The sequence below is a fragment of the Ranitomeya imitator genome, chromosome 2, assembly GCF_032444005.1.
Source record: "Ranitomeya imitator isolate aRanImi1 chromosome 2, aRanImi1.pri, whole genome shotgun sequence".
Taxonomy (NCBI): Eukaryota; Metazoa; Chordata; class Amphibia; order Anura; family Dendrobatidae; genus Ranitomeya; species Ranitomeya imitator.
In genome coordinates this window covers 547,680,690-547,706,485 of record NC_091283.1, presented here as the reverse complement: position 1 = coordinate 547,706,485, position 25,796 = coordinate 547,680,690, and the positions used below count along the sequence as shown (strand labels likewise).

The following is a 25,796-nucleotide window of genomic DNA, read 5'->3' as shown; positions in this document are numbered from 1 at the left end:
CTGGGGGCTAAAAAAGAATATTTGTGGAAAAAAAATTTTTTTTATTTTCACGGCTCTGCGTTATAAACTGTAGTGAAACAATTGGGGGTTCAAAGCTCTCACAACACATCTAGATAAGATCCTTAGGGGGTCTACTTTCCAAAATGGTGTCATTTGAGGGGGGTTTCAATGTTTAGGCATATTAGTGGCTCTCCAAATTCAACATGGCGTCCCATCTCAATTCCAGACAATTTTGCATTGAAAAGTCAAATGGCGCTCCTTCCCCTTCCGAGCTCTGCCATGTGCCCAAACAGTGGCTTACCCCCACATATGGGGTATCGGGGTACTCTGGACAAATTGTACAACAACTTTTGGGGTCCATTTTCTCCTGTTACCCTTGGTAAAATAAAACAAATTGAAGCTGAAGTAAATTTTTAATAAATAAACTTCTTGAATGTGGTTTTGAGCACCTTGAGGGGTGCAGTTTTTAGAATGGTGTCACACTTGGGTATTTTCTATCATATAGACCCCTCAAAATGACCTCAAATGTGATGTGGTCCCTAAAAAAATGGTGTTGTAAGAATGAGTAATTGCTGGTCAAGTTTTAACCCTTATAACTCCCTAACAAAAAAAATTTTTTTTTCAAAAAGTGTGCTGATGTAAAATAGATATGTGGGAAATGTTACTTATTAAGTATTTTGTGTGACATATCTCTGTGAATTAAGGGCATAAAAATTCAAAGTTGGAAAATTGCGAAATTTTCAAAATTTTTGCCAAATTTCCATTTTTTTCACAAATAAACGCAGGTAATATCAAATAAATTTTACCACTGTCATGAAGTACAATATGTCTCGAGAAAACAGTGTCAGAATCACCGGGATCTGTAGAAGCGTTCCAGAGTTATAACCTCATAAAGGGACAGTGGTCAGAATTGTAAAAATTGGCCTGGCCATTAACGTGCAAACCACCCTCGGGGCTTAAGGTGTTAAAAATTGTCTGTGTCTGACCCTGTACCGAACATATCACAGCTCCTTTGCAGGGGAGGAAGCAAAAGACAATACTAACATTACAGCAGGAGATCGCAGAGGATATAATTTATGAGGTAAAATATTTTTAAAAAACAGTCAGTGAAATATTTTACCTCACAAAATGAATCCACTGTGATCCCCTGCTGTAATGTCACCTACTGTATCCTCACCCATCCCTTGTAGATTGTGACCTCTCTCATGTACCAGTCAGGACTTGTATTGAGTAAGATTATTGTACTTGCTTTTATCTTTTGAATATAATAAAAAACAACAGATGTGAAATCCCCAATAGAATTAAAAATGATTTATAATATTGGACAAAAAAATGGTTCTACACCATAATGAAATAATTCATATGAAAAGGAGATATAAAATGAACCCACATAGATAAGAGTATAAAATTAAATTGATCTTAATTATTACATATATAAAAACATGAAAAAAAAATTTCATAAAATTCCAAAGTTAGCCATAAGATGGCGCCATAGCAGAATAACTAGCAAAGTTGCATGAATCAAGGCAAAACCAAAGCTATATAGCTAAAGAAGTATATATAACACTTGCAAATATGTGATCAACACGTGCTGATCTGTAAACAATTAACATATAAAAAATAGTGACAACCCTCTATTTGTTACTGTGTGAAAATAAATAAATGATAAAGGAATGTGCAAAGAAACAATAGTAAGGTTTTTACCTATTCAGTATGCTGTGGCGCCTGGCGTCCCTACGCAGGTTTCGGCAGTGATTGCCTTCTTCCGGGGGAGTGTCCTAAATGTCTGCTATAGCATCTATATATACGAGTATGAAGCCAATGAGGTATGTGTAAACAACTGCCCACAGGTGCGCCGGCTGATGCGGCGCATGCGGACACCCACCAAACCCATCGCCCCATCTATGGCGCCATCTTATGGCTAACTTTGGAAATTTCTGAAATTTTTTTTCATGTTTTTATATATGTAATAATAAAGATCGATTTATTTGTATACTCTTATCTATGTGGGTTCATTTTACATCTCCTTTTCATATGAATTGTTTTTTATTATGTATATCCCTTCTCAGATGTAAAGCTCTATGGAATAAATGGCGTAATAATAATAATAATAATAATAATAAATAATAATAATATTGTATTTTGCTTTGTCCCCTGCCCAGGAGATGTGGTATGCTCTGTACACGATCAGACACACTACACCCCTGTGTCTGACCGTGTACAGAACATACCACAGCTCCTGGGCAGGGGAGGAAGCAAAAGACAATACTGACATTACAGCAGGAGATCGCAGAGGATACATTTTGTGAGGTGAAATATTTTACCTGACAAAATGAATCCACTGTAATCTTCTACTGTAATTTTAGTATTATCTTTTGCTTCCTCCCCTGCCCAGGAGATGTGGTATGCTCCGTGCACGGTCAGACACAGTCAATTTTTAAAATCAACTTTCGTTCGTGGGAAAACCCCTTTAATGTGACTGCCTTCCTCTGCCTGTAGACATGCCACGCATCTGCCGCCGGGATCAGCTGAATGATTCACTGCACCTGCACGGGATTCGCACAAGCGCAGTAAATCAGACCACCGCCATCTTTGTGCAGACAGATAGCGGTGGTCACTTTAAAACTGCGCATGCACTCCTCCTGTACAAAGATGGCGGCGGTCAGTGAATCATTTGGCTGATCCTGGAGATGGCTTGTTCGCGACGGTGTTAAGCTGGTGGTACCGCGCAAGAGGCCGCGTGAGTTTGTGGGTGTGTGAGAGTGTGAGTGTGTGTGAGTGTGTGTGGTCATTGGCCATTCATTAACTTTATTCCATGATTTGTCCTTTTATATAATACACAGTCTGAACATATTTCCCCTTATCTGGGTATAGAAACATTATAATATAACATGCTTTTTCTGTGTGTTCTTTAACATGTACAGTATATTTTCCATGGGTGAATATATCTGAATAAAAAGTCAAGGTGATGTTCTAATCAGATTTTCAAGATGTATGACTCAGTGTTCAGATGTTGATTGCACCTTTCTATCGCATGGTGGTGAACGAAAACTAAAAATATCTGTTATGAAAGGATTGCCAATGCAAAACTTTTCTGGATAGATATTTCCTAAAGCCTTATCAGCCGAAAAGTTCTGTTTATGGAACACCTAGGGAATGGGACATTTGTGACGGTAAATTTAGCACATTTCTTTAAGGGTTTTACATGACTGCAATGATTTCCTATCCTGGGAAGTGGTCATTAATATTTGATAAGCTGAATGATGAAGCACCAAGTTGTTGGCTGTGTTTGTGCCAGGTACTGCATCTTACTGCAAATCCGCCCATTGAAGTGAATCTACCGTACCAGGCACAATAACCAAATGACTTAATGTGCCAGAGTAAAATGAAAGCAGATATTATACTAGGTGTGGAATATACAGATGTTCAGAACCCCACAAATCAAATTTTAAAATCTTCACAAATCATAAGGAAGCATTCCCATCAAAGTTTTTATCCTGTTAATAAATTGCAGTCATCATATTATATAGCACTGTGTACTTACAATTGCTCATTTTGCCTTCCTACCCAGCTAATAATTCTCCTTTCTCTGCTCTGTGTAGAAACAGGAAGTCTCTTGTCCCTGTGTTTATTATTCCCCTCTTCAACTCCTAACCCAGCTGCTTCCTATCCAGATGCCGAGGATTTTTGCAGTGACTGATGACTCACACAGAGAAAATCGACCTCCTGCTTCTACATAGAGCTTAGAAGGGTTCAGCTAGCCTATTTTTAATCATATGATGTCATAGACCTAATGGAAAAGAGAAGAATTAACTAGGTAGAAAGACAAAATGAGCAATTGTAAAGGTACACAGTGCTGTATACTATGATGATTTGCAATATATTCAGAGGATATAAATGTTGATGGGAGGAGTGCTTCTTTAATAGAAAAAAATAAAGCTTTGCATTTCAATATTAACCCCTCTGTGACCTTAGACGTACTATCCCGTCGAGGTGCCCTGGGCTTATCTGACCCTGGACGGGATAGTACGTCATAGCGATCGGCAGCGCTCACGGGGGGAGCGCCGCCGATCGCGGCCGGGTGTCAGCTGCTTATCGCAGCTGACATCCGGCACTATGTGCCAGGAGCGGTCACGGACCGCCCCCGGCACATTAACCCCTGGCACACCGCGATCAAAGATGATCGCGATGTGTCGGCGGTGCAGGGAAGCACCGCGCAGGGAGGGGGGCTCCCTGCGGGCTTCCCTGAGCCCCCCGCAGCAACGCGATGTGATCGCGTTGCTGCGAGGGTCTCCTCACCTCCCTCCCTGCTCGAGCCCCGGATCCAAGATGGCCGCGGATCCGGGTCCTGCAGGGAGGGAGGTGGCTTCACAGAGCCTGCTTAGAGCAGGCACTGTGAAGGCTGCAGCGCTGCATGTCAGATCAGTGATCTGACAGAGTGCTGTGCAAACTGTCAGATCACTGATCTGTGATGTCCCCCCCTGGGACAAAGTAAAAAAGTAAAAAAAAAATTTTCCAAATGTGTAAAAAAAATAAAAAAAAATATTCCAAAATAATGAAAAAAATAAAAAAAATATTATTCCCATAAATACATTTCTTCATCTAAATAAAAAAAAAAAACCAATAAAAGTACACATATTTAGTATCGCCGCGTCCGTAACGACCCGACCTATAAAACTGTCCCACTAGTTAACCCCTTCAGTAAACACCGTAAGAAAAAAAAAAAAAAAACGAGGCAAAAAACAACGCTTTATTATCATACCGCCGAACAAAAAGTGGTACCGGTGAAAGCGTCATATTGTCCCGCAAAAAAATAGCCGCCATACAGCATCATCAGCAAAAAAATAAAAAAGTTATAGTCCTGAGAATAAAGCGATGCAAAAATAATTATTTTTTCTGTAAAATAGTTTTTATCGTATAAAAGCACCAAACCATAAAAAAATGATATAAATGAGGTATCGCTGTAATCGTACTGACCCGAAGAATAAAACTGATTTATCAATTTTACCAAACGCGGAACGGTATAAACGCCTCCCCCAATAGAAATTCATGAATAGCTGGCTTTTGGTCATTCTTCCTCACAAAAATCGGAATAAAAAGCGATAAAAAAATGTCACGTGCCCGAAAATGTTTTCAATGAAAACGTCAACTCGTCCCGCAAAAAACAAGACCTCACATGACTCTGTGGACCAAAATATGGAAAAATTATAGCTCTCAAAATGTGGTATTGCAAAAAATATTTTTTGCAATAAAAAGGGTCTTTCAGTGTGTGACGGCTGCCAATCATAAAAATCCGCTAAAAAACCCGCTATAAAAGTAAATCAAACCCCCCTTCATCACCCCCTTAGTTAGGGAAAAATAAAAAAAAATGTATTTATTTCCATTTTCCCATTAGGGCTAGGGTTAGGGCTAGGATTAGGGTTAGGGTTAGGGTTAGGGCTAGGGTTAGGGCTAGGGTTAGGGCTAGGGTTAGGGCTAGGGTTAGGGCTAGGGCTAGGGTTAGGGCTAGGGTTAGGGCTAGGGTTAGGGCTAGGGCTAGGGTTAGGGTTAGGGCTAGGGTTAGGGCTAGGGTTAGGGTTAGGGCTAGGGTTAGGGCTAGGGTTAGGGCTAGGGTTAGGGCTAGGGTTAGGGTTAGGGCTAGGGTTAGGGCTAGGGTTAGGGCTAGGGTTAGGGCTAGGGTTAGGGTTAGGGTTGGGGCTACAGTTAGGGTTGGGGCTAAAGTTAGGGTTAGGGTTTAGATTACATTTACAGTTGGGAATAGGGTTGGGATTAGGGTTAGTGGTGTGTCAGGGTTAGAGGTGTGGTTAGGGTTACCGTTGGAATTAGGGTTAGGGGTGTGTTTAGATTAGGGTTTCAGTTATAATTGGGGGGTTTCCACTGTTTCGGCACATCAGGGGCTCTCCAAACACGACATGGCGTCCGATCTCAATTCCAGCCAATTCTGCGTTGAAAAAGTAAAACAGTGCTCCTTCCCTTCCGAGCTCTCCTGTGTGCCCAAACAGGGGTTTACCCTCACATATGGGGTATCAGCGTACTCAGGACAAATTGGACAACAACTTTTGTGGACCAATTTCTCCTGTTACCCTTGGGAAAATACAAAACTGGGGGCTAAAAAATAATTTTTGTGGGAAAACAAAAAGATTTTTTATTTTCACGGCTCTGCGTTATAAACTGTAGTGAAACACTTGGGGGTTCAAAGTTCTCACAACACATCTAGATAAGTTCATTGAGGGGTCTAGTTTCCAATATGGGGTCACTTGTGGGGGGTTTCTACTGTTTAGGTACATTAGGGGCTCTGCAAACGCAATGTGACGCCTGCAGACCAATCCATCTAAGTCTGCATTCCAAATGATGCTCCTTCCCTTCCGAGCCCTCCCATGCGCCCAAACGGTGGTTCCCCCCCACATATCGGGTATCAGCGTACTCAGGACAAATTGGACAACAACATTTAGGGTCCAATTTCTCCTGCTAACCTTGGAAAAATACAAAACTGGGGGCTAAAATATAATTTTTGTGGAAAAAAAAATATTTTTTATTTGCATGGCTCTGCGTTATAAACTGTAGTGAAATACTTGGGGGTTCAAAGCTCTCACAACACATCAAGATGAGTTCCTTAGGGGGTCTACTTTCCAAAATGGTGTCACTTGTGGGGGGTTTCTACTGTTTAGGTACATTAGGGGCTCTGCAAACGCAATGTGACGCCTGCAGACCATTCCATCTAAGTCTGCATTCCAAATGGCGCTCCTTCCCTTCCGAACCCTCCCATGCGCCCAAACGGTGGTTCCCCCCCACATATGGGGTATCAGCGTACTCAGGACAAATTGGACAACAACTTTTGGGGTCCAATTTCTCCTGTTACCCTAGGGAAAATACAAAACTGGGGGCTAAAAAATAATTTTTGTGGGAAAAAAATTTTGTTTTATTTTTATGGCTCTGCATTATAAACTTCTGTGAAGCCCTTGGTGGGTCAAAGTGCTCACCACACATCCAGATAAGTTCCTTAGGGGGTCTACTTTCCAAAATGGTGTCACTTGTGGGGGGTTTCAATGTTTAGGCACATCAGTGGCTCTCCAAACGCAACATGGCGTCCCATCTCAATTCCTGTCAATTTTGCATTGAAAAGTCAAACGGCGCTCCTTCCCTTCCGAGCTCTCCCATGCGCCCAAACAGTGGTTTACTGCCACATATGGGGTATCAGCGTACTCGGGACAAATTGGACAACAACTTTTGAGGTCCAATTTCTTCTCTTACCCTTGGAAAAATAAAAAATTGGGGGCAAAAATATAATTTTTGTGAAAAAATATGATTTTTTATTTTTACGGTTCTGCATTATAAACTTCTGTGAAGCACTTGGTGGGTCAAAGTGCTCACCACACCTCTAGATAAGTTCCTTAGGGGGTCTACTTTCCAAAATGGTGTCACTTGTGGGGGGTTTCAATGTTTAGGCACATCAGTGGCTCTCCAAACGCAACATGGCGTCCCATCTCAATTTCTGTCAATTTTGCATTGAAAAGTCAAACTGCGCTCCTTCCCTTCCGAGCTCTCCCATGCGCCCAAACAGTGGTTTACTGCCACATATGGGGTATCAGCGTACTCAGGACAAATTGGACAACAACTTTTGAGGTCCAATTTCTTCTCTTACCCTTGGAAAAATAAAAAATTTGGGGCAAAAATATAATTTTTGTGAAAAAATATGATTTTTTATTTTTACGGTTCTGCATTATAAACTTCTGTGAAGCACTTGGTGGGTCAAAGTGCTCACCACACATCCAGATAAGTTCCTTAGGGGGTCTACTTTCCAAAATGGTGTCACTTGTGGGGGGTTTCAATGTTTAGGCACATCAGTGGCTCTCCAAACGCAACATGGCGTCCCATCTCAATTCCTGTCAATTTTGCATTGAAAAATCAAATAGCGCTCCTTCCCTTCCGAGCTCTCCCATGCGCCCAAACAGTGGTTTACTGCCACATATGGGGTATCAGCGTACTCAGGACAAATTGGACAACAACTTTTTGGGTCCAATTTCTCCTGTTACCCTTGGTAAAATAAAACAAATTGGAGCTGAAGTAAATTTTTTGTGTAAAAAAGTTAAATGTTCATTTTTATTTAAACATTCCAAAAATTCCTATTAAACACCTGAAGGGTTAATAAACTTCTTGAATGTGGTTTTGAGCACCTTGAGGGGTGCAGTTTTTAGAATGGTGTCACACTTGGGCATTTTCTATCATATAGACCCCTCAAAATGACTTCAAATGAGACGTGGTCCCTAAAAAAAAATGGTGTTGTAAAAATGAGAAATTGCTGGTCAACTTTTAACCCAAAAAAAATTGGTTCCAAAATTATGCTGATGTAAAGGAGACATGTGGGAAATGTTACTTATTAAGTATTTTGTGTGACATATCTCTGTGATTTAATTGCATAAAAATTCAAAGTTTGAAAATTGCGAAATTTTCAAAATTGTCGCCAAATTTCCGTTTTTTTCACAAATAAACGCAGGTACTATCAAAGAAATTTTACCACTATCATGAAGTACAATATGTCACGAGAAAACAATGTCAGAATCACCAGGATCCGTTGAAGCGTTTCGGAGTTATAACCTCATAAAGGGACAGTGGTCAGAATTGTAAAAATTGGCCCGGTCATTAACGTGCAAACCACCCTTGGGGGTAAAGGGGTTAAAGCTGAATTTCAAGCGTAATGTGAAAAGTGAGTTTGGACCTCTATCAGTTCCCTAAAAACAAGGCCATGATGGTTGGAGATTTGAATACAGGTTCTGCACATGGGCATGTTATAGCTATGGGAATTGTTAGAGAGAAGTACCTTGTATGAAACCGGGAACATTATTCTGCAGGAATTATTGCACTTTCCCATTGCTCTATATGCGTAAAAAAAATGATGACAATGCTGCAGTGCTAAAATTCAATCAGGAAAAAAATGTGTGCCTGAGATTTCTGAAATCTCACAGGTTTTACTGATGCTGTAAAACTCAGCTTTCTATTTGTATAAAACTGCTATAAAAACTCTGCTTGTGAACATAGCCTTAATGGAAGGCTAGCTTATTACAATTCTAGAGACAGAACCAAATCCACGGCGCACCTTGTATGACAAATCTATCTCATTCTTATTGTGCTCCCCCTAGTGGGCTAAATCTATATCCTACACTTTCCCTATTTCTACACAGTACAGGAATATATATATTACATTACACATCATAATAACATTATAAGACACATGAGGCATATCAGCTTTCACAGGAACATAGGGAAACATGGGCAGGGAGAGTGGGGCACAGACTAGCTCTGGTACACCCCTACACCTGCACTGCTACATGATTGCATGTAAAATATGCATTAAATTGTTTTATTTAGTCTTATACATTGATTCTGAAAAATAAAAACTTTCTCCAAATGTCATCAGCCGCGACTGCGCAGTAGCATCTATCGGCAATCCGATAGATGCTACTGCGCAGGTGCCGGTGGAGCCATTTTACTAGAGAAAAAATAAATACATTTGTCTCCACCAAGATGGAGCAGGCGCTGGCAGCAGCATCTTGGTGGAGACAAATGTATTTATTTTTCCTCTACCAATATGGCGCTGTCGGCACCTGCCCAGTAGCATCTATCGAATCGCCGATAGACGCTACTGCACAGGCGCCACCGGCGCCATCTTGGTGGACACAAATTTTTTTACTCTAGCAAAATTGTGCCGCCGGTGCCTGCACAGCAGCGTCTATCAGATCGCCAATGGGTGCTACTGCAGAGGCATGGCCAGCACCATTTTAAGAACTTTTTTTTTCAGAATCCATGTATAAGACTAAATAAGACAATTTAATGCAAATTATGCCTGCAATCATGCTGCAGAGCAGGCGCCGCCACAGGCACCTGCCTGCTCCAGGTGACTTTTGTTTTTTTTCAATAAATATAATAGTCAGTAGGTAAAATAGGGAGCAGGTCACTGAGGGATCAGTAACCTGCCATAAATCATCAGTATGAATACCTAATCAGAGCAGAAATGAAGACCCCCCTTCCCTCCACAGGCCGCCCTGGAGCACAAGAATCTCATTAACTGAAAACTTAAAATAAAAATTAAACAACCACAAGACGGATTTCTTCATCACTCCAGGTATCATTTTTATCAGTATAATGACCTGACACTGTCTGTAGGTTACTCAGCACAATCCTGCTGACAGGTTCCCTTTAAGATCACATGGGCACAAAACTTCAGCCAGACATGTCGTTCTAGAAAGTCTACAGGTATTTAATCAGTATTAGATCGGTGGGGATCCAACTTGGCACCTTCTTGGAGAAGCTGTTTGAGGCCAGTTTCACACGTCCAGATAATTCCAGTACCGTATAAAAATGGTACTGGAGTTATCCGTGTCCATGTGTCTGTGTGCTCACGTGGCACATCAGTGTGGCACATGTGCGGCACATGTGTGCCGCCCGTGTGCCCACTGGGTACCACACGCACCGTGCAGGAGACAGCGCTAAAGTTTAGCACTGTCCCCTGAATCGTGCTGAATCCGCGATTCATATCTTCCCTGCAGCAGCGTTTGCTGCAGGGAAGATATGAATAATAGTGTTTAAAATAAAGATCTATCTTCCCCCCGCCCTCCCACCCCCTGTGCGCCCCCCATCCCCTCAGTGCCCCCCCCCCCCCCCACTGTTCAGAAAATACTCACCTGGCTCGCTCCCTCGCCAGCGTTGCTTCCTCTCCTGGCCGCAGCTTCTCCTGTATGCGGTCACGTGGGGCCGCCGATTACAGTAATGAATATGCGGCTCCACCCCTATGGGGGAAGATAGATCTTTATTTTAAACACTATTATTCATATCTTCCCTGCAGCAAACGCTGCTGCAGGGAAGATATGAATCGCGGCTTCAGCACCAGTGGGGGGGACAGCGCTTAATGTAGCGCTGTCTCCTGCACGGCACACGGACTGCACACGGACAACGTCCGTGTGCGGTACGTGTTTTACACGGACCCATTGACTTTAATGGGTCCGTGTAATACGTGCGCTCCCACGAACACTGACATGTCTCCGTGTTTGGCACACGGAGACATGGTCCGCAAAAAATCACTGACATCTGAAAAGATGCATTGATTTTTATGTGTCTACGTGTCAGTGTCTCCGGTACGTGAGGAAACTGTCACCTCATGTACCGGAGACACTGACGTGTGAAACAGGCCTGAAGGCGAGCCTCAATTGTTCAATGTTTACAGCGGCTTATAAATTGGTTTATGCTTGCTTGCTTCATATTTTTTTGCAGCCATTCCAGATATTATAGCATTGTTCAATTAAGGCCCTTTCACATAGTGTTTTTGTCCACATTTATTGGTCCCATGGGGGCTTACTTCCGAACCCCTCCGCAGAACAGGATTCGGACGTATGCATACTGTAAAGGTGCTGACAGAGTCAACATGTGCTCTGACGTGCATCATTTGTGTCCGCCTCCAGTGGACACATACTCACAAAAATTATGCACGTCACAAGACACATTAACTCGGTGCATACATCTGAAGCCTGTATTGTGTGGGGTTCGGACACAAGTCCTGACGGGACTGATGAACGTGGACAAAAACGCTATGCGAAAGGGCCCAATACCTGCAAGCAGCTTTTAATATTCAAGAGGCTGCGGTACTTTCACCAAGAACAGCAGCACGGTGGCTCAGTGGTTAGCACTGCAGCCTTGCAGCTCTGGAGTCCTGGGTTCAAATTCCACCAAGGACAACATCTGCAAGGAGTATGTTCTCTCCGTGTTTGCGTGGGTTTCCCCCGGGTTCACCGGTTTCCTCCCACATTCCAAAGACATACTGATAGGGAATTTAGATTGTGAGCCCCATCGGGGACAGCGATGATAATGTGTGCAAACTGTAAAGCGCTGCGGAATATGTTAGCGCTATATAAAAATAAAGATTATTATTACAGATTATTATTATTATTATTATTATAACAGCAGACTCTTTAAATAGCTGATCAGAGGGAGTGCCGATTGTTGATGACAATAAGCTATCAATTTTATAAAGTTGAAAAATATTTTCAAGGTTATATTATGACACACAGATCGTTATTTCTTCCTAAAATCTATTATATTAAATATATATATTTTTCTAAAATCAACATTTAATTAAAATATGTTTTTTTTTTAAGTGTATCCACCCCAGAACATCACTCCCAACCTGGCTATGTCTTGTATGAAATATGGAGGGATGAGGAGTCTTGGAAAACGTAAGTCTTATGAATGTGTTTTCTCTGCATTTGATGAGCAATGTAATCTTTAAAGAAGTTGTTCACTACTTTGGACAACTGCTTCTCATACCCCTCACTTGGCCCCGTAAAATAATAAAGCTTATATTCACCTCCCATGCTGGCGCCGTTACCGCATGTCGGCACTCAGTCTCCTGGGGCTCTCGTGCTGTTGTTATGACATGTGATGCCGACGGACAATCAGAGATAGCGTCACTGTCCCCACTTCCTGCAGCCCGGACTTGCTCTTCATGTTTGAAGGCGGGCATAGTAATGCCAGCACTAATTGGGTCCCAATGTGATGTGTCACAACAACCACACAGGAGGCCTGGGAGATGGAGAGATGACATCGTGGGTATGAAGCCGACAAAGGAGGTGAGTATAGGCGTTATTATTTTATGATTACAAATTTTAAAAAACTGACCATCACATTCAAAGATAGACTAGGTGTGAACAGGTGCTAACCTAGAGTCACCAACTCATATACAATCAAATAAATAAGGCAGCACTCTGCAGCACCATAGCTTGCAAACATGAAACATGAAAATTGAATTGCATTACTGCACTAGAAATATGAAAAATTGAGAAAGCTTAGCGTATAAATTAACCAATTCATGTGTACCTGGTAGTCACGGTAAGGCGTTTCTCGCTACCACAACCTAACAATGCCAATACTCTCTTAGAATAAAGTCTTCATCTGCATGGGAACCTGTGAGTCCTCTCTTAGACTGAAATATATATCTCTGTGGAGGGGTAGGGTCCTGCTTTGATTAAAAACGCCTGAAGCTAAGAGGCGGAGTGCTCAGTCAGAAGGCTAATGAATACAAATTTCAAAAAACTGACTGTCACATCCAAACATAGACTAGGTGTGAACAGGTGGTAACCTAGAGTCACCAACTCATAATCAGTCAAATAAATAAGGCAGCAGTCTGTAGCGCCATAACATGCAAACATGAAATATGAAAATTGAATTGCATTACTGCACTAGAAATATGAAAAATTGAGAAAGCTTAGCGTATAAATTGGCCAATTCATGTGTATCTGGTAGCCACGGTAAGGCATTTCTCGTTATCAGGACCTAACAATGCCAATCCTCTCTTAGAATAAAGCCTTCATCTGCATGGGAACCTGTGAGTCCTCTCTTAGACTAAAATCTATATCTCTGTGAAGGGGTAGGGTCCTGCTTTGATTAAAAACGCCTGAAGCTAAGGGGTGGAGTTCTCAGTCAGAAGGCTAATGAATACAAATTTTAAAAAAACTGATCGTCACATCCAAACATGTGACTGTCAGTTTTTTAAAATTTGCAAGCTATGGTGCTACAGAGTGCTGCCTTATTTATTTGATTATTTTATGGGGGCCAAACATTTTGATCAAGAAGCGGTTGTCCTAGTAGTGGACAACCCCTTTATTATAGAAAGAACAATTAACCAGCTATATACACTTCTGCCGCTACAGCAAAGCCACTTTAAAACACATATATACTTGCTGAACATGGATATCCATCTTTGTTTATTTAATTAATTTCTAATGTGGGAAATCCTCTTTAAAAACTACATAAAAATATTCTGTTACTCTGTTCCACTTTTGCTTTCTTCTGCATTCATATATAGAGATAATTTAGAAATCCTGCTGGTTTCTTTACAACAAAAAATAGTGCATTCTATGACCTTAGATAAAAGAATATGGAAACTTACCCAACATTTACATGTAGGTATGAGCTGTGTTTCTACTGAAATTCTATGACTCATACTGCTTATAGGGGTTGTGTAGGTTTGGCACGAAAGTCTCCAGTCACTTCAAATGACTGTAGAACTGTGAATCCTTACAGCACGCGTAATACGCAAGTTCTCAGGATCAGAGATGGGCGAACCCGAACAGTAAAGTTCGGCGTCCGTACCGAACACCAGGAAGTCCGTGTTACTGTTCAGGTTCGACCCCCGAACACCAGGTGTTTGTTGCACTGTCAAGTACAGGACAGTGTGGCAAACGCTACTTCTGATCGACGATATAATCTTCCTCGCCGGTCAGACACACAAAAAGACAAAAGACAGTGTGAGCCTGCAGCTGTGATCGGGATGCATAAAGTTAATCGCCAACATTAACAAAAATAAACACTTGAAATAGATCACTCAGTAATGACTCTATCTAATATATGAGTTTCACTTTTTTGTATTGAAGCACTGAAATAAATTAACTTTTTGATGATATTCTAATTTTGCAAGAAACACCTGTATGTAAATACTGGTTGATAGGTTCAGAATAACTTTCTATATTATGACGCTGGTTTATTTAGGAATCTTATACCTCCCATGCAGGCAGTAATTTTTGCAATTATCTGCATATATTTGTTATATATGTTTCAATAAAGATTACATAATTTTATCTGGCATTGGCTTCTTTGCTTTTGTAGGATTGCTATAATGACGGAAGTGCCACAATTCTAGGAATTTAGTGGGTTTTATTTACATGTTTTTTCATGTTTTTCTGTGTGCATGTTCCTTGTTCCTTTAAATTCATTCCTAACAAGCATTTTGGGTGGATATTACCAATACACAATAATAGTAATTTCCAACACCTTTCAGAAAAGCAATATAATGAGGACATGCCGGGCCAGGCTTTATGGACCTGAGGGGGACACAAATTAGAAGTCCGCATCGGCTGCTGGAAACAGCGGGATGTAAATCCAAGAAAAGTGCACAGGGAGCGACTGTAAACCAGGTCCGATAATCGGGTAAACTTCACAGCATGAAACCCTGAGCAGGAAATGGAGTCATCTGTAGGGGAACCGCGCTTACACAAAAGGACTTTACACAGCTGGTCATTTCCAATGTGTTCTCCCAAATCCACTGCTAGGCTACACTCTTGGTAATTGACACCGTTTAATGGATTCCAGATATAAAGTTTGCTCAAACTAGATTTTATGTGTAATAATAAGAGTACAACTAAACCCACAACTTAGAAATCACTAAACTCAACAGTGTATGAAAGAACTTTGTGATCTCATGGACATACAGTAAAGTGCAAAAGTTTTGGGTAGGTGTGTAGAAAAGCTGTGAAGTAAGAATGCTTTTAAATATAGAAATGTTAATAGTTTATTTTTTATCAATTAATAAAATGCAAAGTGAATGAACAAAAGAGAAATCTAAATTGTATCAATATTTGCTGCACACTCTGGCACCCTACAGAAAAATCGTGTCAGAGTCCCAGTGTGTTGTTAGGTGTGGGGTGCTTCACACTCGCTTGGGAGCCAAGGGATCAGCTGGCTGCAGGTTTCCATCTTCAGGGAACCACCACACACAATCCAGGAGACATGAAATGCTTTTCAACAATCAAACGTTTGCTGAACAATTCACGGTTATTACAGTGAAGCATGTGGAATAGGGCACAGCGGGTTACAGTCTTTACCTCAGGTATCGGAAATTACTTCAGCCCCAGCACTCGTTTTGGATGGAGCATCCCTTTTCCTAATGACTCCACTAACAATAGATATTCCTCTCCACTGATGGCAGTGCACCCTGTTCCATTTCCTTCCCCCTTAGGGAGTCTGTGTCTATCTTTCCCTGCAGTATTGCGGGCTTTAGGTGCCGATAGCCCTGACGCCAATCTCAAGGTCCCGGGCCCAACAGACGGATCTGCAAGGAATGGTTATATGGCAATCCACTGCCCCGACTGATAGGTCCATGTTGGCCCTAGCAGTCCACTGCACGTGACATCAACAATGAACATCTACTCCTATCTGACTGTAACCAGGAAGTGATCCCCCTTTTATCAGCACTATTGCCCTCCCATCTGTGGGCTTGTACCTAACATTAACTATTCCTTACCTATTTCCTATCCTTACAGTATATTACTAATAACCTTTCCCCTTTTATCTATGAAACACTTATTCTTATACACAATCATGGGGTTCCCACATTAACCCAGCTATTGTACACATTACCATGACACACTACATAGGTACCATTTAAGACCCTCATATACAAAAGACTTAAGGCCCCCATTACACATTATTCTAATGTCGGTCGAATCTGCCAATATGAACAGGTTTGGTAAATAGTCTAATATGTATGGAGGCGCTGGCCAACTGATGGTCAATTGCGCATGTCTGATTTCGTACTGCTGCTGATCACATTCTTCACCCATAGATAAGTGTGTCAGATGATGACTTTCTCAAAGAGCACACAGGGGCGCTAAGCCAAGCGAGTACTGCTGTGTAACAGGGAATCGGCTCAGATGGCCGTCAGATGAATGATTGGCCAAAGCATTGTTTAGCTGACAGCCACCTAATGTGTATGGCCAGCTTAAAAGCGACCTACCCTGCCTATATCAGTGGAATCAGACGACTGTCTAATATGCATGGTGACCTCCCGACTCATCCCTGTCAGGGAATTGAAGAATCCGACCTGCTGAACATCAGTACATCAGTAGCAAATTATTTTATCTTTTTGCTCTGGAGATAAGCCACTGCATGAGAAGTGTGGCAGAGGCTCTATCATGCAAAACATAGGAGTGCTTGGCTAAATCAAACATTCCTGTGTATGGGGAGAGATAGACAGTTATATGTTGTGTATGGGTGTCTTCAGAGTTCCTATGTACCCATAGATGATGTCATAGAGGATATGGCATGATATAATTCAGAATATAATCATAAACAATATATGTAATATCATTTTAGACATTTCCTTTGAATTGGGTGATAAAATAATGACTTTAGTATCGGAGATTTCATTTATATTGTTAAGGGGGGTGCACTCCAATAGTATTATTAGAACAACCATAATGGATATGGGACAGCAATAATGACAAATCACAATTCATTCATTTATGTGTACTTCACATTTTAAACTTTCTAGTCATTTATCAGAACCCAAAAATGGGAAACAAGGAATGTAATTAACAATGAGCAAAATGTATTAATACATTTACATCACAATAAAAATAAAATGGATGCCTAATGTCAGACTATAGAGACACAGGAAAAAATTGACTGACAACTTTTTTATAGGTAGAGTATGAAGTTGCATTTTTTTTATAGGTAGAGTATGAAGTTGCATGTTTTTTATAGGTAGAGTATGAAGTTGCATTTTTTTTATAGGTAGAGTATGAAGTTGCATTAAGCTAAAGTGGTTCTAATCACATGCACATTTGGCTACATGATTAGATATATATTGGTATATATATGTACCCTGCAATAGTTTAAAATTTCCCGGTGACACCCGGGCCAATAGAACCTCTGCACTATCTGTTCCTGCGTTTTTTCCACTCCCAGATGTCCCCCAAGATGTGTGAATAGGCCATATCCAACACTTTCCATCTATAGGGGCCTGGCACTATTAACTGTTCCACCAGCTCCCCCTCACTTTCATGGCCCGATACAACAACTCCTTACTCATAAAATAGGGAAATCTTGTGTCAGCCCCTTGCTCCTGTGCAACCCCATTTATGACGGTAACATTATTAAATGCTTCCTTCAGATTTGCATTCCTATGTTGGGCAGTCACAAAATTCTCACTGGTCACCCCTAACTCTGGAATGTCAGACACAGGGGACATCTCCTCCTCATCCCCCACAGTGACACAAAAGGGAAAACCAAAAGGGAAAACCACACTGCCTCTGGGTGTGGTTATACCTTACTAGGGTTCACTGGTTTCCTATTTGCACCAGCGAACTCAGAACCCTTCCCCCACAGATCCCAAAATAAACAAAAGTCCCAGCCTGTAATAATGGGGTTCAACAAGTCCAGAACGACGCCGACCTCATGGGACTCAGTACCGTGGGCTGTTTCAATGTCCACTCTGCCTAGAGGGTAGTCCTTAGCGTCATCATGTATGCAACGAACACCGACTTTTTTCCCCTGGATCACTTGGAGGGGAAACATGGCCCTCACAAGGGTCACCAGACTCCCGGAGTTTAACAGTGCTGTTACCTCCCTCCCGTTCACCTTCTTGGGACATCCTTGAGGCCCCTCATTGGGTGGAGAGTTCACACTGCAGGCCGGATATGCATAATATGAACAATAACGTCCTATGCTGCAGTCCATCTTCTCAGGGGTCAGGGGATAACGGGCAGCTATATGGCCTGGGCCGTTGCACCTCCAGCAAACAATATCACCTGTAGGGACCTTGGGCACCACCTCCCAAGCCCCTTTGGACCTTGGATGCCCCACTTCCTTTTGAGCTTCTGCCCCATATTGTGACCTCCAGTATGGAGTGGGCTGCTTTCTCACGGAATCTTCAACTCCCTGGTATCTCTTGACCAGTCCAACCAGTTCACTGACATTCCAGGGATCACCCTGGGCAACCCAAGTCTGCACAGGCCTCGGCAGGCAGTGCACAAACCGGTCCATCACCACCCTTTCTACCATCTGCGCAGGTGTAGAGGACTCTGGCTGCAGCCACTTCTGGACCAGGTGCAACAGGTCAAACATTTGGGAGCGTGGTGGTTTGTCCCAGTGTTACGCCCAACTGTGAACCCGCTGCACCCTGAGAGTCATTGTTACCCCCAACCATGCAAGAAGCTCAGTTTTTAGCTTGCCATACTCTTTGGTGTCCTACGAAGCTAAATCATAGTACGCTTTCTGGGGTTCTCCGTTAAGTATGGCGCCATTACCTCTTCCCACTGCTCTGGCGGGAGTTTCTCCCTCTCGGTGACCCTTTCAAATGCCGTCAGGAAGACCTCACCATCATCCCTGGAAGTCATTTTCTGCAAAGCCCATCTTAATGCCTTCAGGACATTGGCATCATCAGCCGGACTTGGGGTTGGGGCGCTCATCCTGCCCTGAATGGCGGTTGCCAGAAGCTGCATCTGCTGCTATTGCTTCTGCTAGCTCTGCTGGATCTGCTATAATAACAGTCTGTTGGTCTCTTGCTGTTGCTGCTGTGACTGGACCAGGTGTTTCAGCAGGTCCTCCATCTTGTCTGGTGATGCTTGCTGGCTTGCGACAGACTTAACCCAGAACATGCAGTCCTTCCTGCAGCAGTCTCACATCTCTGCTAGGAACACTGCCGGCACCTCCAGCACCAATTGTTGGGGTTTTACTCACTTGGGTGTGACGGGAGGAAAACAAAAGGCTCATTCCCTTTAAAAGTTCATGGGGGTTTATTACTTCTTAAACCCCAGAATCACAAACAGAAAATAAACAGCCTTTAGGCACAGTGTCCAAAACAGAGCTCTGCTCCGTCAGGCCAGTGTGCACACAGGCTGTGTTAGTGTCCGGTTCTCAGGCTTGGTCTGGAGCAAAACACACAGGAGGCCTTCTCCCTCCCAACACACACATGTGCCAAAAAAACAGCCATTATATAGGCTGTAAACACACCCAGAGGTGAGTTATGTGGGTAGTCAGACCCGCCCATCTCTCATAGCTACCCACAACCCGGTCCCAGGTGCAACAAATAAACCTCTTAATGCTTACATGCACTAAAGAAGATACTCTGGGTTACATCACAGAGCGTAGTCATCTCCGTGACACATTCATACCTCCCATCGACTATGCGGCCATTAGCCTTCTTATAGTTGTCTATTATTGGGATTGCATCATGTAAAATAAATCTAATTTGCATTGAAACTAATAAAGCTATATAAAAAAAACTCAAAACCTCTAATTGGTTATGATGTATAAAAATGTGCAGATGAGGACAGATGTGTCCACTCTGTCCTGACAATGAACCAGTATCAACATGGCCAAATTCTTTTTCTATTTCCTAGTAGTTTCTGAACCTAACCCCAGCTACATTTTATGTTGCTTAAGGTACCGTCACACTGAACGATATCGCTAGCGATCCGTGACATTGCAGCGTCCTGGCTAGCGATATCGTTGAGCTTGACAGGCGGCAGCGATCAGGATCCTGCTGTGACATTGTTGGTCGGAGCAGAAAGTCCAGAACTTTATTTCGTCGCTGGACTCCCGCAGACATCGCTGAATCGGCGTGTGTGACGCCGATTCAGCGATGTCTTCACTGGTAACCAGGGTAAACATCGGGTTACTAAGCACAGGGCCGCGCTTAGTAACCCGATGTTTACCCTGGTTACCAGCGTAAACGTAAAAAACGGTGTCTGTCCCCCGGCACTGTGCTTCTCTGCACTGTGAGCGCCGGCTGGCCAGAAAGCAGAGCACAGCGGTGACGTCACCGCTGTGCTTTCTGGCTGGCGCTCACAGTCAGTGCAGAGAAGCACAGCGCCGGGGGACAGACACCGGAATGTAAGTATGTAGTGTTTTTTTTTTTTTTACGTTTACGCTGGTAACCAGGGTAAATATCGGGTTACTAAGCGTGGCCCTGCGCTTAGTAACCAGATATTTACCCTGGTTACCAGGGGACTTCGCATAGTTGTTCGCTGGAGTTCTGTCTGTGTGACAGCTCTCCAGTGACCACACAGCGACGCTGCAGCGTCGCTAAATGTGACGGTACCTTTAGACCAGGGCTTCTCTTACCTTTTCTTCGCGGCCCTTACCTATGTGCATTGTGAAATTTAAAATATTGCACAATTTATCTTTTGTCTCCTGAATGCTGTATAATATTAAGCAACAGAAAATGTGCCAATATCTTTGCTTAACCAGACAATTCTGCAGTTGGAGAAAATACACTTTTGTGAATCCAGCACTTTAGCTGTGCCTCACCAACAACCAGGGGGCACCTCAGAATTTGAGAATCACTGACTTAGACAAACTCTTCTCGCAATGCAGGTTTCCTAAAGACAAATGCATTTTGATGACAACTTGTGTACTAGCACGAAAGTGCCCATTGTTCTTTCAAGAAAATAAAGCATTACATAGTGTTCGATGAAATCAGTGGGCGTCCATTCATGTTAATCCAGTACCATGAGTCTTCCCGAGATGAAAGCCATGCTGGATGTCATTCTCTTCCCTAATAGGGATAGTGTTTGATGTGAAGGACACATGTATATTAGCTCAGCAAATCCAAAGAGGTCATTGAACAAGTTTTCTTAACCACACTACTCAATGAAAGTGTTATAACTTTGATATAAGGAATACATTGATGTAGCCTTCACACTATTATTCTGCCGCTCTATTATATTTAGTGATGGATTTCTCATTATAGCACTCAATGTGGAGCTGATTAGTCATGTAACTAAAGTCTTTATTCATTTCACATCATGTTCTCTTTCTTTTCGCAGACATCTCCAAACTACACAGAGCAAAACCTTTCAGAGAGCCATCATTGATTTTCTTGAAGGTCCAGAACAGATGAAGACCATGCTATTCCCAGGTAAAGTCCATGAAGTTGGATTTATAACAGTAGTGGATCAGTCAATAATGCATCACCAATTCTCTTATTTTTCTTAATAAACATCATCCTTGCTGGTATGTACACCTGCTAAAAGCATACGATCATTAAAGGAGTTGACCAGCCTTATGATATTAAAGGGAACCTGTCACCCCCCTCAAGCGTTTGTAACTAAAAGAGCCACCTTGTGCAGCACTAATGCTGCATTCTGACAAGATGGCTTTTAGTTACAAACACCTGCACACGCTGAAATAAACATTTATAAAATGTGCCCCCACATACCCTGAAATCGTCCCGGGGCAGGACTTTCCTTCCTAATTAGACGCAGCACAGCCGTCACTCCAGAGCTGTGCATGACGGGCGCCACCTCCTCTTGCTGCATTATCGTCCCGGCACCTGCGCTGTAAGTACGAAGGGCAGTGCAACTGCGCATGCCTGGAAAAAAAACTTACAGCGCAGGCGCCGGGGACAATAATGCAGCAAGAGGAGGCGGCGCCTGGCGCGCACAGCTCCGGAGTGACGGCTGTGCTGCGTCTGATTAGGAAGGAAAGTCCCGCCCCCGGGACGGTTTCAGGGTATGTGGGGGCACATTTTGTAAATGTTTATTTCAGCGTGTGCAGGCATCATAACTAAAAGAGCCACCTTGTCAGAATGCAGCATTAGTGCTGCACAAGATGGCTCTTTTAGTTACAAACGCCTGAGGGGGGTGACAGGTTCCCTTTAATGACTTGTTTTTAGGACAGGGACAGTGATCAACCTGAACCTCTCTGCTATGTTCATTGTGTCGTGGCCATTGCTGAGAATTGCAGCTCAGCTTCTGTTTAATTGAAACTGCAAAATTTTCGGGGAAAAAATCTTCACATATACAGTGAAAAATGTGAAAATTTTAATCCCATAATCTAAATATGATATACAGTCTCAAGCATTGTTGTGTATATCAAAGTATATGGGAAATGCTAATGTTGTTACAGTCAAACAATCTTGACATGAGCACTGGAGAATAGCATATTTGTAGAAACTACTTGAAGAAAATAACCTTGTCTCAAACCTGAAACAAAAATGTATGTAAAGGGTGATGATTTACATTAAAGAGATTAGTCTTGCTCAGAAAAACAATTTCAGTAAAGGAGGTTACCAGATTCAAGATCCACATCTATAAGTCAAAATGAAAATCAGCTGCAAAGAGCGTCTCCTAATTCCTGGCCAGCAAGACCATGCATTGGAACTCTAATACATGCCATTTTTTTTTATAAAGCTTCCAGTATTATAGAACTTCCAGTATTATAGAACTTGTTGATATAGTTGATATGTAACCCCAATTCCAAAATGTTATAAAGTTAAGTAAAATGTAAAAAAAAAAAAACAAGAATGCAATGATTTAGAAATCTCTTATAGCCATATTTTATTCAGAACATAGAACATAAATCAGAAGTTAAAAGCAGACGTTTCCATTTCATTTGAAAAACATAACTCATTTAGAAATTGATGGCAGCAACACATCTAAAAATTGATGGGACAGGACCATGTCTACCACTCTGTAGCATCCAGTCCTGTTTTACAACATTCCTTAAGTGTCTTAGAATTTAGGAAAACAAGTGTTGGAGATTTGGGAAAGGAATGTTCTCCCATTCTTGCCTAATGTAGGATTCTAGCTGCTAAACAATTTTAGGTCTTCTTTGCCAGATTGTGAAATTCACATTTTGATCCATCTCTTCACAGAACTGTTTTCCATTTTGCTTCAGTCCATTTTAAATTAGCATAGGCTATCTTTGCATGATAGACCTTTAACTTGCATTTGTGGATTTCACAGCAAATTGTTTTTCACAGACAATTATTTCTGGAAGTGGTCCTGAGCTTATGCATTGATTTGCAAGGCCGAATCATTCTTGTTTTTAATGTAGTGTAGGGACCAAATATTTCTAGGATCCAATATTAACTACTGGCCATGTTCCTTGAGCTCATGATTTTACATAGAATCTCAGAATTTGTTGATGATATGTACTATAGATGGTGGGATACTCAAAATATTTTTCTGAAATTATTCTTCAATTTTTAAACACATAGATTGGTGAACCTCTGACTATCTTTTCTTTTAGAGACTCTGCCTCTCTAACATGCTCTTTTTATACACACTCATGTGATTTAGTTAAAAATTGACCTTCTAGAAGTTTTTTATTAGCATCATTTACTTTTCTAGCCGGCTGTTAACACTGTCCAAATTTTTTTAGATGTCTTGCTGCCATCAATTTCTAAATTAGTAACTTTATTCAAATTACATGGAAAAATTATTACCTTTCACCTTCTGATATGTGTTCTATGTTTGGAATAAAATATGGTTGTAAGAGATTTAATTTCTAATTTTCTTTACACAGTGTCCAAACTTTAATGTAATTGGGGTTAATGAACACCTGCCACAAAGTAGAAACAATAGCATTTATTCCTGTTTTGTTGTTTTTCAGCGAAATGGTTGGCTTTTGAGCCATAAATACTGAGCTACTTGGAAGGAACTTCTGGGCCACAGTGATAAATATCTGCTACCAATTTCGGATCTTCTTTTTCACACATTGAGCAGTTTAGTCAAGTTCTCTCCTTGATGTCATTACTGGTTTAAAATTTTATTTTACCAAAATGCTATATCATGATTAGATTAGAACATCTCTGTACTTCCACATGCATTTTCCATGCTTTTTGCATCTCTTCCCAATTAACCCTTCTTAATAATGTATTTCTCTAAAGCTGAAGTGTAGATTCTTGAGAATGTGTTGATGTGCATGAATATGATGGCCTACTCGACAATTACAGATCTGATATCACAACCTCTTGTCGGCTGAAATGTTCTTAATCAGTCATCAGAGGTTCCATTTTACTTCCAGAGAACGGTAAATAAAGTTTTGTGAATGAATAATCACATGTGTTATATTCTCATCCATTCTATATAAACCTGCAGCTAAACTAATGAAGTGGACCCTTCATGCTCAGAACAGACATAGTTGTTCCATTGATACAGTAATTTTGTTCTGGATGCTAAGGGTATGTGCACTTGTTGGCAGAAAAAATGCTGCTTAAAAAAACGCATTTCTGTGTGGAAGAAAATGCTGCAAAAATGCTGGACAATGCTGCAGATATGTTGGTGGATAGTACAGATATCTCAGTGCAGGGAGTCGGTGGCTCTCTGTTCTGCAATAGTTTTCAACTGTTCAGTGTACTGTAACTTTTCTGTTAGTAACATGACACACACTGGTAATGTCCACCTCTATGTCCGGTGCCTCCCATCTTCTTGCGCCGCCGCCCTCATGCTTCTTCATTCCTCCCCAGCATCGGCACTCCTGTGCAGGAGTACTTATCTGCCCTGTTGAGGGCAGAGTAAAGTACTGCAGTGCGCAGGCGCTGGGAAAAGTCAGAGAGGCCCAGCGCCAGCGCACTGCAGTACTTTACTGTGCCTTCAGCAGAGCAGATAAGTACGCCTGTGCAGGAGCGCGATGCCAGAGAGCCATGAAGCAAGCAGGAGGGCGGCATCGCAAGAAGATGGGAGGCGCCGGACCCAGACCTGCGACACCCACTGGACCAGATCGCCTCGCAGGTGAGTATAATAAAACGTATTTTTCTTCACTTGCAGGTCGGACCGGGGGTTTATCTACAGCATTATAGAATGCTGTAGATAAGCCCTGAAAGGCAGTGGGCACAGCGGCAAAATCTGCTGACAGGTTCCCTTTAAGTCTTAGTATCCAGATACAAATTACATGTGGATAAACAGAGGCTATGCCTATAGAAAATGTAAATCTTCTGCATCCAGATAAAAAGTGCATGTGGATAAATTGGGAAATTCCAAAGATAAGTAAAATGCAGATAAGTTTGAAAAACAAATGATCTTGGAGGTCCTCAGGAACTGAGAGTAGGCACAAAGGAACCACCTTTTTATATGGAAACACATATGCCCCCACTTCAAAGCTTTTACGCAAGTAAGAGATTTGAAAAGTTGCAAAAATTGTGCGCAACAGAAGGCTGAATGAAAATGTTGTGACTTTTGGCGTTTTTCGAGCCATTCTTATCCAGCTCCAGCAAAGTGGATGGAGCTGGGGATGGGCAGGGCATGGTGACCCCAACTCGTCGAATCCATGCTGTTCCTTACATTATAAGGGCTCTTTTAGACATCAGTAAAAATGGTGACAGTTTTCACACGTACCGGAGATACTTACACACGTAGACACATTCAAATGAATGGGTCTGTGCACGTCAGTGTGTTTCCACGGATAGTATGTCTGTGGGCAAAATACGCTGACATGTCAGTTTTTTAACAGCAGTCGCAAAACGT

At 42.0% G+C, this 25,796-nt stretch overlaps 1 protein-coding gene across 1 annotated transcript in view; it reads left to right on the top strand.

Moving 5' to 3' along the window:
- The window catches only part of NECAB3 (N-terminal EF-hand calcium binding protein 3), a 141,926-nt gene extending 117,537 nt beyond the window's left edge, over positions 1-24,389 (top strand). The window contains exons 11-13 of the mRNA XM_069751956.1: positions 12,147-12,224; positions 21,375-21,466; positions 23,944-24,389. Of these exons, the coding sequence (XP_069608057.1) occupies positions 12,147-12,224; positions 21,375-21,466; positions 23,944-23,969 (196 nt within the window). The 3' untranslated portion in view covers positions 23,970-24,389. The remainder of the gene's footprint in view (positions 1-12,146; positions 12,225-21,374; positions 21,467-23,943) is intronic.
- The last annotated feature ends 1,407 nt before the right edge of the window (positions 24,390-25,796 follow it).